This window comes from Anoplopoma fimbria, chromosome 24 (assembly GCF_027596085.1).
Source record: "Anoplopoma fimbria isolate UVic2021 breed Golden Eagle Sablefish chromosome 24, Afim_UVic_2022, whole genome shotgun sequence".
Taxonomy (NCBI): domain Eukaryota; kingdom Metazoa; phylum Chordata; class Actinopteri; order Perciformes; family Anoplopomatidae; genus Anoplopoma; species Anoplopoma fimbria.
The window spans coordinates 11,555,922-11,575,764 of NC_072472.1; the positions used below are offsets into that span (position 1 = coordinate 11,555,922).

Here is a 19,843-nt window from a genome sequence, read left to right on the forward strand (position 1 = left end):
CATTGCTGACTTTGAGCCCCCTCAGTGGTTTTATACCAAAATAGACTGGTAGACAGTGCAGTGCACGCAACTTTATGGCTGGCATAGTTTGAAACATGCTACAGCATAATCACATGACAGCATATGATGTGTGGAGAAATGATACAACATAAATACTGAGTGTAAACATCTGCATTGTCCTGTAGGTACATCCATTATGTTTTTGACTTGGGAAATGGGCCGTCGCTAATGAAGGGAAACTCTGACAAGCCACTTAATGACAACCAGTGGCACAATGTGGTGATCTCCCGTGACAACAACAATGTGCACATCCTTAAGATTGATTCTCGCACTGTCACCCAACACGCCAATGGAGCCCGCAACCTGGATTTAAAAGGTAACTTATCTGAACAATTGTTTATTAGAGGACACAGTGAATATTTGCTAACACAGGGCATTCAGTGTTTCAGGTTCATTTTGCCAGACTCTGCATTGGGAACCAATTTTGAAAAATATTTTCCACAAATTCACCCAAACATTTGCATTATAATTTGGTTTGAATGTGTTATTTTATTTTGAGTATATGATTACAACATTTTACTTGAAAGATGCACTCAGTAGAGTGCAGATCTCTGCCAGGTGAGTCTTCAGCAACCACTGCTGTAATGAAAGATTTAATTTATGCGAAAGAGAACTGGCTATAAGGCGTCGTAAAACACACTTCATTTAAACAAAAAAATCAAGTGGAGATGTATGCAGGCAATTGACTTAGAGTTGTAGTATAAGACATTTAAATCTTGCTAATCACATCCCCTAGCGGCCAAGCCCTATATAAGAGTAGTGAATGATGTAATCAGCGGGCAGTCAATGGCAATATATAACCGGCAATAAAAAATGTGTAGGTCCTTGAGCATGCAGCCATAACTGGCTAAATGGCCCAAAATATTACACAGTTTTCTTGCAGCAGAATGTGATAATAGGCATGGACAGAGACAGTGGTGCACAAACAATCACACACGCATGGACACACACACACACACAAGCAAGCAATTGCATGATTCCCCTGGCGGAGATAATAATAATAATTTGCTATTTATAGTAAATATCAATCTTCTTTTGTTGTTTTGTGCTAATATAGAATACAGACTGTTGTGTAACTATTTTAAGACTTAAGCAATCTTCTTTAAATTCCACATGTTAAGCATGCATCCAACAGCCAGACTTAAAAAAGTGGACAACAATCAAAATGAAAATGATGGACTAGGTGTTAAGATGTCGAGTCTGTTTTCTGAATTCCATCTTTACAAAGTTTTTGTTGACATAGTCAGAAATGTGTAAATTCAAATGCATGTTTATATTTGAGGTCACCGGGCTACATTATGTTCGAAGGTGTCTCTAAAATGTACAACTGTGTTTCCCATATATCGGGGGATGGGGTTAGGGTTGGGGTTGTATTGGATTGCATTAGATTGTACGTGTGTACCTTATAATGTGACCACTGAGTGTACATACTCATATTTGCACTATACTCTCTTATCCTTTACCATGTGCATTGTCTGTGTAGCCAGCCAATGTTTTAAGACATACACCAACATGTACTAGGTTGTGATTTTCCCTTGATCGTCTCATGTATCTCACAGGGGAGCTGTATCTCGGGGGTGTTGGGAAGAGCATGTACAGCAGCCTGCCCAGGTTAATAGCATCGCGGGAAGGATACCAGGGCTGCCTGGCATCCGTGGACCTGAACGGAAGACTCCCCGACCTACTAGCTGATGCTCTTCACAAGGTTGGAGAGGTGGAGCACGGCTGTGGAGGTGAGGACGGGAACACACTGGGAAGCATGAAACGCCTGTGAATCATTCCTGTAATCTGATTTCCTAATATCAGAGCAGAAATGAAAACCAGAGGAACCCAGAGTGACTGCTCACTGAAAACTAATCACACCACATTTGTTATGGTATTTAACAGCTTTGTTGAACGCTCCAGTATGACTGACCAGTGAACACATTCTGTGGTTTTATTATTTCTGATTATACACGCTTACATGTTATAACTTCGCTCAGAAGTCAAGATGTCCAGCTGCTCTCGCTGAGTTCTAAGCAAACAAGAAAGCAGTTAGTAAAGCGCAGATTTTTGCCATGACTTAATTATATCAAATAAGGTAGCCATTGCTTTTAGAGTAAAACATTGCACAGGCTATGAGTAGGTATATATGGTCACCCAAAGTTTAATTGAGGGTGATACTTTGTTGAAGGTCATGGAGTCTGCAAAACAATAATGTCTTCCTTTTTGGAGCCTGAGTGAGCAAAGTCAACTTTATGCTACTATGAGTTATCTGTAAGGTCTGATCTCTGTGATCTTTAATCCTCCTCTTAATATGATTTTGCATTGCATTTTAGTGTTTTAGATTTTTAAATGAGGTGGTCACAGGGACACAAAGAATGTCGGACGGACTGAAAGACCATTACGTTACCTCTGATCTTTGTGGAGGTAATTAGCAACCAGTTATTGGTTGCATTATACAATTGCTGGTTAACAGTCTCTATTGTCTTCTTTATATTGCAATAGTTGTCTTGCTGAACCTTTTTTCTGGAGCTTGTAGAAAACAAGTAATAAAATCACTTCACGTTAATATTTTCTGTCAAAAGATGAAATCTGCAGACTTAACGTGCAGTAATGACTGGCTATGTATAACATGTCAATTCATTTTGGATAGTAGTGAAGACGCATAAATGAAATGAAGAGAAAGCACCTGGTAAAATTGCTGTCAACACACTGCAGGTCCCAGCACCACCTGCACAGAGGACTCCTGCCACCACCAGGGAGTGTGTCTGCAGCTGTGGGAGGGCTTCTCATGTGACTGCACCATGACCACCTACGGGGGGCCGTTCTGCAATGACCGTAAGTGCAGGTTTTTTTACGCCTGAATGGCTACAATGGTGGGGAAATATTTCACAGGTCTCTAGAGGATAAATTATGATAATGATCAAATACCACAATGAGGTGATTGGTGGACGATTGCAAATACCTGAAAAATACGAGTTCTCTTATAAAGTGCATTCAGTCAGACTGATTTAAGGTTTAAGGACTTTAACAATAAGCGACAACAGATGTCATGGTAGATAACACATAACTGTGCCCTCTCAGAGACACTCACAGAGGGTTTTTGGGCTGACTTGTGATGGTAACAGGTTCGCCAGTCTGTCAAAACACTGTATCACCAACATTCAAAGAAATGCATTTCTGTTATATCACTCACTGGTCTCGGATGTGTTGGCATGTGAACAGCTGAAACTAAACAAAGTATACTTGTGGCCTTTTTCTCGGATAACTTCGTTTTTTAGCCATTAAGAGGGGAAATTGTGTAATATTTCACAGAAAGAAAATCTTTCTTGTTGCTTTATTCTGTTTGTGGCCCCTTATTTGTATGCAGACATTTCAGAAGAATCTATCCCTACCATTACAGAACCACACACCAGTGACATAACTTTGACAACAGTAGGATTACATATGATGCCCTTTGTGATTTATTGCCCATTTTAAGTAAATTTATAGAGACCAATTTGTCACTGTATTGAAATGAAACCAACTGCTGCCTTGAGGCTAGGAAATCAAACTAAAGACTTGTGATATTCGTTGGTAAATGATCAAAAGTAATGCAACAATAAGGGATTTGTAGTCAATGGGTAAAGCATGCAACCCATTGACTACAAAAGTGAAACACATGACAAACTGTTCATTCGCAGCACTGTGATTGTGTAGTTGGAGTGCTATGTTGTACTCAAATACAAAGACTGAATGTGATGGGAAACATTGCTACCTGTCTTAGCTTAGTCATATATTTTCAAACACCAACATAAACTGTCCAAAAAAACATTTACATTTATTGTGCATGCGTGTGAATACATGGTGACGTACTGCGTTTCGACTTGAGGAATCGATTCCACGCTAATTGCACATGACCCGTTGATAGCGCAACATTTCAAAAACCTCCTGTCTGATTGCTGCCTCCGCCATAAAGAGCCCTCTATGTCCTTAGTAATAGACACGACTTTTACCAGAAGCTTTTCATACTTATAATAGCAAGAGATTAACATTAAGCTTATTGGTCCAGTGGTCACGGTGAGTTAAGCTTCATTTGCTGCAGAGCCATTTAGAATATCTGCAAGAATTGTGCCTTTGTGGTGATCGTTATTGAAATGTGCTGTTATGCAGTATTGTTTTGAGACAGAAGAGGACATTAAACTCTGTAGGGGGGATGTTTTAGGATAATTTGATGGTAATTTTGTGGAAGAAAGTCATGTTTGCAGGAAAAAGATGTCTGGCATTTACTATATTTTTACTCTGGAGAAGCATGTATTTTAGGAAAATGCTCCTAATCATTGATATTATAAGCACATTTATTTGGTTGTTCACAATGATTACAGTTTTGAGTTACAGTCGAACTATATTATTTAAGAAGCTAAGACACAAAATGAACTACTTTCTCGAGTAGATGTACAGTACTTACTTACATATAGGCAGTTATCTAATTTAGCTTGATACCAAATAGCTGCTTTCTTCTGGCTTTTGTTTCAGCATGTTGTCTCATTAATCTGTTTTCTTCTGGTGTTCCAAACTTAAACACACAGGTAAATGTGCTTGCTCCTGTAATGTATTGATCTAACCTGAAAATCAATAGTTCTATCTGTTACGTCAATTACTGTCCGAGGACTATGCACCACTGTAAAATGTATATTATGGTGTTCAAGCTGCTTTTTACATGAGCAAGCAGACATGTCTTTATTGGATGAAACAGGAGAGCCTATAGTTCCTTTTGTGTGTGATATACCTCATTAATAAATTCTGCTGACATCTTTCCAACTGCATTTAAAAAAAATGGGAAGAATATAGATGGCTCTATAAAATTTCAATTTCAGAGAAACAACCCTGTTTGGGCGCTGTATCGTGTTGCTATTTGTTATTATTCCAATAGAAACTAAACACCTAATTCAAACTTTTTTATTTCCTTGTTGACAACATTCTTGGATGAAAACTTGAAAAATCTTGCATGATTCAATGCATTGTTTTTCAATTCATTATCTTTTTCTTTTTTTTAACACTGATGTCTATTTCCACAAAGATAATAGTACTTGTCAGCCGTGTTTCGTCAAAGGAAAGCAAGAAAAAAATGTTGATCTTCATTATACTTGATAATGGCTCCCCTTGAGAAAGATTGCATGTTGGTATGCAGTTATTCAACCCCAATCTTATTTGATTTTCTATATTTTCGGTAATTGCAGCCAGTTTGATGCACACCACATCATCTAAACCTGAATTTCAAACTGTTGCCTGAGGCTAAACCTTCATAGCACTCTTTCTAAAAAAGTGTTGCAGACATGAATGTATGTACATTAATATTTGGTTGCCAGTGACAAGGATATTGAATACAGATCATGTCAGTTTCAATGATGTAACAGCATGGTTCCGTCTGTACTGTTAGTATTAATTTTGAGAGAGCTGCCAATGAATATTTCAGATTTTTCCATTTTTATGCCCCACAAATGATCTGCGTTCACTTACCAAAAGGATCTACCTGTAAGATTCCAGGGCTGCACTAAAGCAGTGCCTTAAAATAAAAGGATCTCCACCCCTGCAATCTTAGGAGAGACACGAGGGAGTATTCCTACATTTACATGACTATCATTGAACAATTAACAGAAAAAAAAAACATTTAAAAAAAAAAAAAAGCAATTAATTTGCAGCATATTTGGTTTTCACTCAGCAGCGTTCGGGGAGGACTCTCAATCATGCGGGTGGTTAATGGCATTTCTGGCCGATATCAAAGGTCAAACCAATACATCAAGCCAAAGAAGAGGAAATAACAAGCCTCATGCTTCACATTGAGCAAACATCATAGTTATTAAAACAAATGGAGAAATTTGACAATAACGTGAAAACAAACAAATATGTAGGCAATCTGCTGCTTAGTTTTTCTCGCCAACACTAAAGCCTTAAACAAAGAATGTTCTCCTCCCACCTTTGTCTCCTTCTATGTCTGTGTGCCAGTCCAGAAGGTCAGACAAATGAGGGTGGTCTGTACTGATAATTTGATTGTCTATCTATCTATCTATCTATCTATCTATCTATCTATCTATCTATCTATCTATCTATCTATCTATCTATCTATCTATCTATCTATCTATCTATCTATCTATCTATCTATCTATCTATCTATCTATCTATCTATCATAACTCTAACCTCATTAGAAACAAAGCAGAAGAGTATAAGCTTATCAAGCAACCAAGATTCCTAAGTTGATTTGTGCTGCAGTACATTTATATTCATATACAGAAAGCAATTTACCAAGTGCCACAAACATCTGTGCTAATTACCTCCAGGTCATCATTTCATCACCAAAGTCACCCAGATATATAATGATGTTCTGTGCTCAATTTTCAGCGCTTTTTTTCTCGAAACATATGGAGGGTGTAATTATTGATTAACCTCTTTAGCTACAGATGATTATTTTGGTATATTCATTACCTGCTTGTGTGTGTGTGTGTGTGTGTGTGTGTGTGTGTGTGTGTGTGTGTGTGTGTGTGTGTGTGTGTGTGTGTGTGTGTGTGTGTGTGTGTGTGTGTGTGTGTGTGTTGTGTGTGTGTGTGTTTCCGCCCTTGCAAATGTGTATGTCTTAGTGTATTTGTGTTATTATTTCCAAACAAATACCCATATTACCCATACTATTCCTTTGTCTCTTAACTTCCATTTAGTCCATAAAAAAAAAGGCAACTGTGAAAAAATGTATTGCATGACAGTGTTTATAGCCACAATGGGCGACCGCTGATTTTAACGTAACATGACACAGCTGTTGCAGCGTCCTTTTCTCTACTAATCCTCTACAGTATGTCCTCCCACCCCATCCCAACCATGCATATTCGCCCTGCATATTTGACAAACATATGAAATTCCACCTGACATGGCTTTGCTTAACTACAGTGCTAGCACCTATCAACTATCTGCAGAGTGGAACCCACCATCGCCATCAATGTGTAAGTCCACATTTATTTTGAATTGTCTAATACCCATGGAGGTAAGGCAGACTGTAAATTAAGCCTGTAGCCTCCAGGCATGCAGGCAAGGTACAGTGATTCGATACTAGACAGCAGCTGTCTTCTTTTCATGTTCGTAAGGCAGTTAGCAACCATTGCATCTAGCTTTCATTTTATTTGTGCCAGAACTGTAATGGTTTTCCATTTCCTCAAAGGAGCTGGATGAAGTTTGCATTATTAAAGGATTCTACACTGTAATACACTTATCCCTTCTTTAAACCTCTTCTACTGTGGGATGTAAGAATGATTATCAGTTAGACTTATGTACTTTACCCTTATATATATAGTCTTCATTGCCTACAACTTAAACCACCATTTCTTTGTATTCAGTTAGTTAGGTTTGTGTATAATATTTTATCATTAGTTATTTTACAACTAGTTCCTTTTCTTTACCTTGTGTATTTTGTAAACTAACTTCAGTACTATCTTATTTCTGTCATTATTTGTAGCTGTCTTTGTTTTTTGAAATATTAAATAAAAAGATCCTACACTGTTAGGAAATATGAAGAGGCTTTAAGTAAACCTGTGTGCAAATAATACGTACAATTGTAGGATGAAGCAAACTGTAGTCTAGATTTCTCCTCTCAGGTACAAATTAAAAAATTAAACTTTTTAAAGATGATAGTTTTTGGACATATTAAAGCTTTTTGTAGATCTATAACTAAAACAAGTGTGTGTCTGTGAAGAGCCAAATATTTCAATGTTCTCTGTTGTACTATAGTGTACAAAACTAGGAGTGTATCCCAAAGGCTGCAAGGATAATCCAGGATAGAGGTTCAGACTTAATCTTGCGCCCCGGGAACGAGGCTCAAGAAAACATATTGCTGTTCATAACATGGTGGCATACTCGAAATAGACTTCTGAGACACTTCTGAGTCTGGGCCTTTTAAAGTCAATGGTCTGGATCAAGCAGACATGTTTTAAGAGGCTTGCATAATACACATTATGGCAACATAAATTATCTTTAAAAAAAATGAGATATCTTTGCCTTTGAGTCCACTCAGTTAGAAGCATATGCATATTAAGACGTATTCTACAGATTGTAATAGCTCTCATTTACATATTAGTTGTGTGTACAGACTTTTTAAATTGCAGTATATGCTTTATTCCTTTGTAGTCTTAAACCTCTTTAGTGAAACTTACTTTGCAGACTTGCTGTTAACAGATAGGGATACTTATGGATTCATGATTATGAATTGTTACCCACAAAAAAATTGTGTTTGAAAGAGCTAGTACGTATGCGGGAGTGGAAGTGGAGACAGGTACCTCCCACAGTGCCATTCATTTCATTGTCCCAACCACTCACACATCAAATTCAGACATTGGTTCATTAATTGGGCCTTTGGAAAATAATGGTCTAAATTGTTTCCGCAAAAGCTCCTTACTTTTATTAAATGTCAAGCAAGTTAGACCAGCTTTATTAAACTGCACTCCATGAATGCAGGAGTCCATCATGAAAGATGGTTTGACCTTCCGTTGATTCTCTACAATTTACTTCAGGGGGTTCAAGTCCAAGTCCTAGCTGAGCTCGGCCTCCTGCTTGCTTAGTATCATGTAATGATAACCCATCTATCATTATACAACACCAGCTGCATATAGAACTTAACTGTGCTTCTGCCACCTAATGCAGTCAGGGTCATTGTTACATGAAAAGGTGTACTGTCGGTGGTCCATTTCACCGTATTAACGCCCACTCTGGGGTGACCATAGTGTGCATAAAGGGGCCTGTTACAAAATATTAAATATTTTGTGACAAAATATTAAATATTTTGTGACAGGCATTAGTTTGTCTTGTTATGAGATTTTCAACACAAGACATTGTAGCACCACAGTGAGCGACAAGCAGCTGAACCTCAGATTCATCTCTTGATCAGTGAAAATTATACACATGGATAGAAGCTTTCAGACTGATTACAGTAGTGGACTCCATCAAAGTTAATAACCTTTCATAACTTCTGTAAAGTGCCTCTAATTCATCTTCACAATTTCAGTTAATGTGATTTTATAACTATTCAGTAAATTAATTAATTCCATTTTGTGCCATTATACAGAAATGTTATGCCAAAGGTTATCGTTAATTCCAAATTGTGAAATCTGGAGTTGATGCCAATCTCTGATTCATGCAACTATTTTTCAGTTTTTCTTATTTAACAGAGTTAAAGTTCTTAGTTAGATGTCTGTGAAAAAAGCATGAGGTAGTACTTAACAGCTGGTAGACTATCCCGGGTGTACAGAGCTCTGCACAGTGCATGCTGGGTAGGCGTTGGATGGATGGATGGACAAAAGCCGATTTTCAAAACGACATGCCTAATTATTATTCATAAAGAAATTCTGCATGCTTAAGCACTGATTTCTAGACGTCTTTTAATTTAGATGTTAGGATTTTTCCATTAGTTGCCATGGCGATTACCTCAGCCACCTGGCTTTGTCATCTTTGCTCAATATAGAGACAGTGTATCCCAGAAATGATAATCTCTGCCAAATCTCTGCTCTGTGTGAGTCATATGGGTAGTCTGAGCCCAAAACTGCTGGCACAGCTCCACTCTGCTACATCACGGAGGTAGAAAGTTTTGAGAATGGTGTAATCGACTGGTAGAGTTTACAGGGTTAGAAAAGTGAACCTGGGATTTACAGGAATCGTTGCTTTAATCTTTAATACTTTTCCAAAATATAACTCATGCAGACTTGTTTCCTTGTGAAAAACACCACAGGTCAATGCCTGATCGCTCACTGCCTTTTAACAGCTTCCAGCCTGTTATGCATGAGTGGAAAACATTTGACATTTACATAGATGAGAAAAGAAGTCAAGCACCTAAGGGGATAATGCCCTCTTGTCCTTGTCGTTTCTCACATTAAGAAACGTCTTTGTTCTCCTATGTGTTGTGTCTTAAGGGGGTTCCCCTGAAAGGCAGAATTATCATTTGAGAAACACTATACAGTAACATTACGTAACCACTTTTAATAGAAGGGCCTCCAGTAATCAGAGCAGATACATTTTTTTCAAACTATTCAGCAATATTTGATTGAATGTTTGAGGGACTCATAGTGACAAAGACACAACTCATACAGTTTATTAAGCTGTTAAGGAATGAATGTAGAAGAATGCTCAAAGAAACACTTATTATGCTGTTTTTACAAACTGTGCACATAAGAATTTGAGTAACACTGAGTAAGGCATTTGAGTTCATATGACCCAATTATTTTTGGTCAATAGCAATGGTAGTGCACAAAAATAGAGAAAGGGACTACCTGAAATGGCTTGCTTTCACCGATTTACCAAACTGAAACCATCACATTTACTATTTGTGCTTTCTATTTAACTGAGGATAGACGTGTGAATTGTTCAAACACAAAACGGGCAAATAGGACATCAAATTAGAGCTCATCCACTTGTGATTTTCTCTCCAGAACAAGATCATTTACATTAATAGATTAAATAAGTGTAACCTCAGACCAAGTGAAGTCATGCAACAAAACAGGTGTTGCATTTGGCTTTGCCACTACAATCTGTTCAATTCGTGTACAGCTACCAGGAAAACTTAACTGAAAAAAAAGCTATGTATGAATCTTTTGTCTTTTTTCTTTGCGATTTCCTGAAATTTGTTTTTAGTTGCACTTGGCTTGTTCAAAATGAGTAGTTTAGTTGATGGTAATTAATTAATAGTATTATGTCGTAATCACAGCCATTCAAAGTTCCACGTTTTGGAAATCAACAAGAAATCATAACCAGCAATAAACAAGATGCCATTCTGTAATTAAACCAGTGCCGCACAACAAATACTTATTTTTTTTTTCCATAGTTCTAATATTCAGTTTGCATTACAGTATACATTACCTCTTCAGTAAGGGATGTAATTAAATATTTGACTTGTATTTTCTTCTGTAGACTTGGTTGATGAGTAGTAGTAGTTAGTCCTATCGTATCGTGACATGGGGAAAGCTGATCCAGTGTCATTTGAAACGTTCTCTTTCTACTCTTATAAATCAGAATCAACGGCATGCGACATCATCAAGTTTCCTTTTCTACTTTTAGCTCCCTTGGCATAACGCAGTGTTACAATCAGGACAGAGGAAATACATGATTTACCTTTTCAAAACCTGCAAGAGACTAACTCAGACGCAATTAGATCATTTCGCACCACCAAGTACTACTCACAAAGTCACTCACAGCGTGAGCACGGCTGTCTGATCGCAGTCTCCCCTATCCCCAATGTCGTTTGTTGTTTAGATAGCAACGTTCTCCTCTGTCGCTGCCCCAAGGGTATTGCTAACAGAAAACTGACAGAATGTATTTCTGTTCAGCTGGAAATGTTTGAAGTGCTCATGTTTTTGTTCACCTTGAATATATAAGTGTTCCTCTTGGTTAATACAATATTCAGAAAAATATTGCAGATGTTGCTTTAACACTTTAAAGTGTGTGACGTCACGGGAGGTCACAAGTGCGGCTGGGGTGGGGTGGTGCAAGGGAGTGAACACAAAAACAGGCAAAAAGCAAAAGGTCCTCAGAAAAAGCGAAGTTTTATTCTTTTATAATTTACAACTTAGGTAGTTCTGTTATCCAGACAAAAATACAAAACAACAAAAAGCGTCCAAGTGGAGATAATGGTTTGTTAAACTGAATAACGTTAGAAATAAAAGTCAAATTAGAGTGTCCTCGGTTTCACCGGCTACCGGTCCTTCTTCCTTTTAGTTCTTCCTCGTTGGGCCGTGTCCTCCAACTAGCCAGTCCACGTGTGCTCTCGATGCTCCTTCCAGCCATGTGCTCTCTCTCTCTCTCTCTCTCTCTCTCTCTGTCTCTCCACCCTTTGTCTGTTTCCTGCAGTCCTTCCTCAATCAGGTGGTTTAAACACTCACACCTGGTGGAGTGGTGAGGCATTCTGGGAGCTGCAGTTTGTAGATCGGCGGCCATTTTGTGGTGTGGCTGCCGATCTCCAAAGGGAATGTAGCACCCATCCACTACCTGGCCCCTTGTGATGCCACAAGTGTCACTTATCACCATACTTTTATGTGTTACCCTGTTGGATTCAATTCTACTACACTCTAAATTGGTAGCAAAGCATTAGAGTGAGATGTTACATCACTTCTTGTGTAGAAACAAAGCGGACACCGAGGGGCATTTTCTAGATAGCAACAAAGGCAAGATTGGTGAATGTTTTTTTTTCCTACCATGAGTTTAAAGCTGTGTTGAGCGATTTGTTAATGCTCTGCTAAACTAAGCTGCGAATAGGTCTGAGGATTCACAATGATATCCAAAGTACTAGTTAACCTTTCACATAACAGTCATTTGATTCAGCAGCATATACAAAGAATGTTGCATTATTTGCTTTTAGTATGACCGAAGCTCTTTTGCTAGAACATTTAAAATTTGTACATTTGTAAACATAGATTTAAATCCATAGAACTATTGTATTGATTCCCATTTAATATGTCACAGATATTCATGTTCTTTGTGGACTTAGGTTTGACCAAAGTTTGGTAATCTATCTATCAAATAGTTTGTTCTTCTCTATAGCCTAATGGAGCTACTAGCATGGCTGTTGATTTATAGTCTTGTCATTTTCAGGGATAAGATTGTAGTTGTATTTCATTTAAGTACCCAGTGCTTTAATGCTTTCATTAGCCTTAAGAGTTCACATCATGAACAAGTAATTTGTCCTCCACATTGTATCCTCAGCTCACAATTAAAGCCACTAGATCTTACTTTCCTGACCTCTTACAACCTTTGGGTGAAACGTCACGGATCAGGTTAATTTAATGCAAGCTGATAGCTCATTAGAATGCAAACAGACACGGGCTGTGCTAAACTATGCTTAACAGATTGGAAAATACAAGCCACACTGCCAGTTTCACTCAGACTTGCGACAGGTTATTTCATGATTAGTTATGGTCTCTTATGACTCACCCTGCAAACACTGACTGCTGGAGAGCGAGTTCAATCTCCTGCCAATGTCACACTGACTAACAGAGTTAGGAGAAATATCAAAACCTTTATAATACACACTTCAAACCAAAGTTACATTGTCTAAGATTGGAAGTAACAGGATTCAATCTCCGCGGCCACATTTTTTAGTCCCACAACATCAAACTGGTCACTTTTGTTTACTTGCAGAGTGAGTTCTATTGGCTTTTGTCAGAATCCCATTCTAGTATGTCAACCATTATAACTCTTAAATGGGGTTTATCTTTGATGTCTGTGTATATCAGATATACTGTTAGTTTAATTTAGTTCAAGTATTGCTGAGTTTACAGCACATAGTAATTACATTGACTGCAGGGAAATATATTATCTAAAAGTTTTTTAACTGTGAGCCAAACAAAACCTATAAAAACAACCATTTCTCATGATTTGGTTAAAGGGCATTCCGTTGCAGTTCATTATTAGTCTGGTATGTGTTTATCTAATTATGTCCAGTCACTACTGGCATGTGAAGCCATCCACAAATAATCATTATTATTATTATTATTATTATTATTATTATTATTATTATTATTATTATTATTATTATTATTATTATTATTATTATTGGGATCCAGATAGTCATAATCTGGTAAATACAGGACGCTTTCACTTTGGCAGTTATTGTATAACTTAAGTGCATCAGTATACTTGCACAGCTAAATCAAATACACTTGATTGTTCAGGTAAATCAATCCTCTCCCTGATCTAATTTTTGCCTCATAAGGTTGATTCAATAACACTAAAATACTTCACCTAGGAGAATTCATCACTTCCGAGCAGATGTTTTATTGCCATGAGAGCGACACATATGGAGTGAGAGTCGTTATTAAAGTCACACTCATTTTATGTAATTTTCACACGTCATATTAAATGACTACATTGTTAAAAGTAATTGACTCTATTCTGTTGTCAACATCCCCAACAGCTCCTTCAAGCTGAAAAGACTTCATGATTGAACAGTGCCATATGAGAATACTTAAGAGCTTTTGCATTTAAACACAGCTAAGGAGCTCTACTGTAGATATATTACTGAAATTAGTGTTTCAGTAATATTACTAATTAATTATTATTATTTATTAATTAATTGTTAAGTATGTCTTGTTCATTCTGGATTTCCCCGTGTTGTTGTGTCTAAGTGTCTAATGGGGACAACAATTTTTGAAATTGGTCCAGTATATTGAGAGTTAACGCTGGCAGCAGCTAAACAGTCTGCAATATGATCATATCGTGCAAGTCGCACTGTCAATTTACGTCCACCAACATTGCTTGTTTTTGCCACTGAGAGGTAGTTATCATAGGAGTCTGACAGCATTATGGAAAAGACTACAGAGAAATAATTAGAGTTTGTTGTGTTGGAAAACAGAAAACATAGCTTAGTGTTTTAAAAAAGAATTCAATGTCATGACTGAATATTTCGCAGATTTTTATAATGTGAATGCGACACAGGATCTCCCAACGAAACTTTGAGCAGGACGCTTAATTATGAATCCTGCTATGGCTAAGGCATGACCCACCCTACTCTGCCTCTTAATTTGCCAGTACTTATTGGCTTTGTTGGGTGGAATGGTGAGGTTTGGGCATGATGAGTGAGATTGGTTAGGGATAGGATAAGAATATCAGGGAAGCCAATCATAGGCAGAGTATGAGGGCTCATGCCTTGAATGTACCAGGATTAGTAATATTGCAAACGGGCCTTGGACACAATAACACATGGACCGGATCATGCGAAAGGAAAAGAAAAACGTTTTATATCTTTGTAAGGTCCTTTCTATAATGTTGTCAGACACTTATAATAACAATTTGAGCTGCCGTCTGCAGCTTTATCCCTCAATACTGGACCAATAAAAAAAATAAAATTGTTTTCATTAGTCACTCAGACAAAAAAACATGGGAAAGTAGGGTTAAGGCTGAATAATACTGAAGTTACCCTTTAAGTTCACAGTGGCAACTACGGGAGTGCAATTCTCACAAAAAGTGAAAAGGCTTTCCTCCTTTCAAATTCATTTTGTAATTTATAAAAAAATATATAAATGCAAGCAACAGCAAGTTTATAACAGAGCGCAGCAATTTAGGCTACAGGCTTAGAGATGCCCCAGAAAAGAAGTGCCTCTGGTTGGAAAGCAATTTTCACTATTTCCTAGCTGAGATTATGTGAATTAATAATGTATAACTTGATTACTGGTTTATGACATAGTTACAGAGAGTCTTGGTTAGCCTACATGGTTTGCTGAGTATGTACTGCTTTCTGCATTGTTCATTAGTGTTTGCAGTGTCTACCTATATGTCTCTCTATCATCCAACCATGATTCCAGCAGTTTGAAAAGTTCAATAATACACAAGTACTACATTGGGGAAAGTGGGAAACAAAAGTCCCAAACAACTTCAGTTTATCTCAAAGAAGAATACACACATAGATGTCTTCCCCCAGCTTTGTCTCACTCTGTGTGTAGACTGAAGGGAAAGTCTCTATTGCAGCATCATAAGTGGAGAATAAAACTAAAATATCCTCTTAAAAGAGCTACCAAAAGGCTGTTTACCAGTCTGAAATAGCCTTGGTGTGATGACCGATTTAAACAGCCATATGCAGTTTCAGACCACATAGATAAGAGCTTGTCAGAAGGCTGCATCTACGGCTAGAACAGAGTCATATCCACAGAGGATCCATTTGCATCAGAGAGGAGATTTTCCTTTCGTAATAGCGGGCAATTTGTTAAAGAGGATATTTAGTATTAATATTCATATTAAAGCTTATTGAAAGAATGCTTTCTCAAAATTGCTATGTCACTAACCAAGTAACGGCAATCATAGTGTGCCTCCAGGTGAAAGAGCACATATATAATTACCGCAATAAACGGTGTAAAAGTGGGGTCAGAGGCTTGCCAAGAGGCTCGGTGACTCTGCACACAATGAGTGCCGTGTAGAGATACAAGATAAAGTCTAAATTGTCTCATATTGGCAGTTAGTGCCTCTGTTCATTCTCCCATTTCCAGGATGATATTCTCCAAAGTGTCTCTAAGGCACCTTCCAGTTTTGGGACTCACATTATGCAAGGCTTGATTACCAAGTGGACAGCCTTCACCGTGCTCTGACTGTCCCTCTGTGCCCCACTCTGCATGGGAACATGGTGGGATTCACTTGACACCCAGACCACGCAGCAGCTGAGCCCCAGATGAATGCTTGTCTATGCCGGCTCCCGAGGGAGGGGCAGGGCTTCCTAGTCCCTACTGCAGGGGCTGTGTGAGAGGAGAAAGGTTACATTCAGTTTACATCATAAAGGCACGACGCACAGACAGAGGCCTTCAGATTCAGAGTCTGCTGTTTTCTGGCTACATTTCTGTTTTGCTGTCAGTCTAACGCTCACAGACACAGTGACACACTCACTTATAAATCATTTACTGGCCGTTCCTCTCTCAAAGTCAGAGCTTTCATTCTGTTTGGTGTGTGATGAAATTATAAACCACTGTAATGAAGAATTTAGGAAGTGCAAGTGCATGCAATGCGACTATGTCATTGTGCTCGTCTACACTACACTTTGGCTAGCCTGTGACCACACTTTGGGTTGAGGATGCACAACATCACCTTATTTTGAACCGACATCAGCAACAACTTGTAGCACAGCCCCAATTCTATTCATCAACTGTAGTACCTAATTATTGTTTAGATTGGATAAATTATACTTTGGACTTCACCTCTCAAATGATTTTACATGTGCTTCCCCAGAGGTGATTCATATCAGATTAAATGCAATTTTGCATAATTGAAAATTGAACAGGTCTGGCACTCAAGTTTTTTTTAAAGCAACATGAGAGGACCTATGGATGTTTAAAGCCAGATCATATGTGCTTAGTTTACAGATGCATTGGAACCGTAAAATGATTAAAAATGAATGCCAAACTGCATCAATAACAAGGAACAAGTTAAATCCAACAGAAATATGACCAACATATAAGATACATATGGGGTTAAAGGATATTTAGCCAGTTCTAGCTCACATTTGTAACCCACTTTGTAGCTCATGGCTGCCGTAGCCTCCTAAGCTAAAGATGTTAGCTCTGTCAGCCTTGTTTGCATGGTAAGCAGTGTTAGCATTGTTAGGTGCAAGCTGCCGTCTCAGCCGTCACATTTTGAGAGTCATGGATATGCTCAAAAATGTTGTATTGAGCGCCTTAAAAATCAAAGTCCTTTGTCTTCTCCATTTTCATGTAATAACAGTACGACGCCTTTGTAATTTATGCCGTTAGAAAAATGCCCTTTCAGTTGCATACTACATTATGATGGTACATTTAGTACCAAAAAGATTTGTTTTCCTGATGTGCCTGTTGCTAATGTCACCTTGGATTACTGCTGAACATACTGACTCACAAGCGAACAAACAGCCTTACGTGCAGTCAATACAAAGGGACTGTGGTTGGAATAAGATGAACTGTAGTCTATACATCACTCTTGATATACTTCAACTTAAGATGGATTTCTGTACTTGAGGTCACAACTGTCATCTTTTCCCTCCAGCCACAGCAACTGGCTGCTGTCTTCAGCTGCTGAATGTGCCTCTGTGTCCTGATAAGAGCCCATGTAATCCTTCACTTTCTCCAGCCCACTTCTGTAACCTATTAAAACTCACGATCCATATTAAATTGGCATTCAGCTGATGAGTTTATGGAAACAGCGCATAACAAGGCACTCAGACAGCTTCACTGTTCTGCGTAGCAATAATAGTCAAAGCCATTGTAACTAAACCATGTAATAAGCAGACTTGTAGACAAATAAAAGGTTTTACATGCGTGTCAAATTTTGTGGTGACACTTAAAAGCCTTCCTTGACTAACAAGGTAGGCTTTACGTGTTTTTGATAAGGTCCATGTGATGCTGTATTTGCTTTACAGACTATTTACTTGTTCCTCTGTATAAATTAATTTGAAAAAATCCAGCTTTTGATCTCAATTTCACAACACGACTTAAAAATAATTCTATTTATGTTCATTTCATCAAATCCGAGGCAGGGCGAGTTTATTTATACAGCACACTTCGTTACAAGTAAACTTAATGTGCTTCACATTAATGTGCTTGTGTAAAGACTAACTCACCCAAACACATTATGAGGCAATTTGGGCTTATGTTACCACTTATTTATAAAGATTATAAAACAAAAAGAGCCAAAAAAAAGATCAGTTCCTCCACAATCATGGGTCAGAAGGAAGTTAATGTATTTTGTCAGTTTGTCCATTATTATACAGTCTGTGTGCAATAGTGCTCCCCCATCTAGGACTTGCAAACTCACTAACTGTATCTGCACATACACAAGCTAGAGTTAATTAACAACAGAGTAATGCTGTATGTGGGCTGGATCCTTTTTTTCCTTGCATTTGATGTATATGCTTTGCAAATGCACTGCTGATCTCTCTGTTCCTATATACACAAACAAACTCTTTATTCCCTGCCTTTTTATTTCTCTCTGTCTACCCTTTCTCTTTGTCACCTCCTCTCTATTCCTGGCTCACTCTCTGGTCATTGTACTACAAAGCACCAGTCTCTGCATGCTCAGCAAAATAAAACCTTTACATTTTCTTCTATGCTCCCCATTTATTTTGATAGATGGTTCACTCACTTTCCTCAGTCCTCAATGAATAAAGATCTGCTCACTAAGGATCCTGTAGTCAAGTAACACACTGTTCCTTTTACATTTTCCATGACATGCAACTGTATTGCAGATACTTATATATTAATGACATATGTATGCATTAATTTCTCATTTGATTTGATCTTTATACAGTCCTCAATCCACAGTGGGCACTATTTCTGTTTGTTTAGAATGCTGTATTTTTGGCTTCTCTATCATCCCCTTGAAAAACAAGCAAAAAGTGGACTATGACATGTAAAAGGGCAATGACCAAACATTTCACACCCCAAATCAATGACATTTTTGGAGAGTTTACCATGGATCAGGATCCTCACTTTAAACCCATCCCTCGCCTTAAATAAACAGACACTGTGATACAAACAGTAAATAAATGGTGAAACAGGTTAAACGTGCAGTACTGACCTCTGCCAAGGCTGCAGGCTGGTTGCTATGGTAATATGTGGGGTTGCTAGAGTGTTTTTAGGGAGTACCATTGGAGAGATTTATAGTTCACTTTCCCTCTCTACTATCAGTTTTGAAGACTGATTAACTTACCCGATGATTATTGATTCACAGTAACTGCATTGCAAATAAATATTGAACCACAATACAGGGCTGTGTCGGAAATCACACATGACCTACCTATTGCGCCACATTTACCCTCTCTGAATTCTCAATGTGTTATTTTTGTTGGGTCAATCTATGCATGCACACTACTTTCTTCTAGCAATCCAATGCATCACATTTGATGGATGGAAAATATTACAATTGTAATGATGTAGGTTATAATGCAAAATGACAAAGAGTCTCCAGATCTCAATTTACTGCTAATTTTATGAAGCAATCTCAGGCTCAGGCTGATGTTTGAATGTTAGCAAGAGAGACATGGTGTTTAATGTTTCTCACTGTGCTCCTCCGGTGACCAAATGCAGTAATAACAGTGATAAAAAATAATAAATATTTAACAATAAGCTTTATTTACAAAGCCCCTTTCATAATAAAAAATGCAGCTCATATTGCTTTACAAGAGAAACAAAACAATATCACATGGATTTAACAAAACAGAAGTATTTAAAAACAGGGGACACAAAGCGAAAACAATGAAATTATAGAATCCAAAAAATAGAGGAACAAAATAGGATAATAGCAGTAATGAAACACTGGTTAAAACACTGAAGATATAAAAAAAAACATTAA

The 19,843-nt window shown here is 37.8% G+C and overlaps 1 protein-coding gene across 1 annotated transcript in view; it reads left to right on the forward strand.

Annotated features, from left to right (window-relative positions):
• nrxn2a (neurexin 2a) overlaps positions 1 to 19,843 on the forward strand; it is an 88,279-nt gene that overhangs the window by 32,345 nt on the left and 36,091 nt on the right. Inside the window, exons 13-15 of the mRNA XM_054625187.1 lie at positions 186 to 376; positions 1,620 to 1,793; positions 2,761 to 2,880. Of these exons, the coding sequence (XP_054481162.1) occupies positions 186 to 376; positions 1,620 to 1,793; positions 2,761 to 2,880 (485 nt within the window). The remainder of the gene's footprint in view (positions 1 to 185; positions 377 to 1,619; positions 1,794 to 2,760; positions 2,881 to 19,843) is intronic.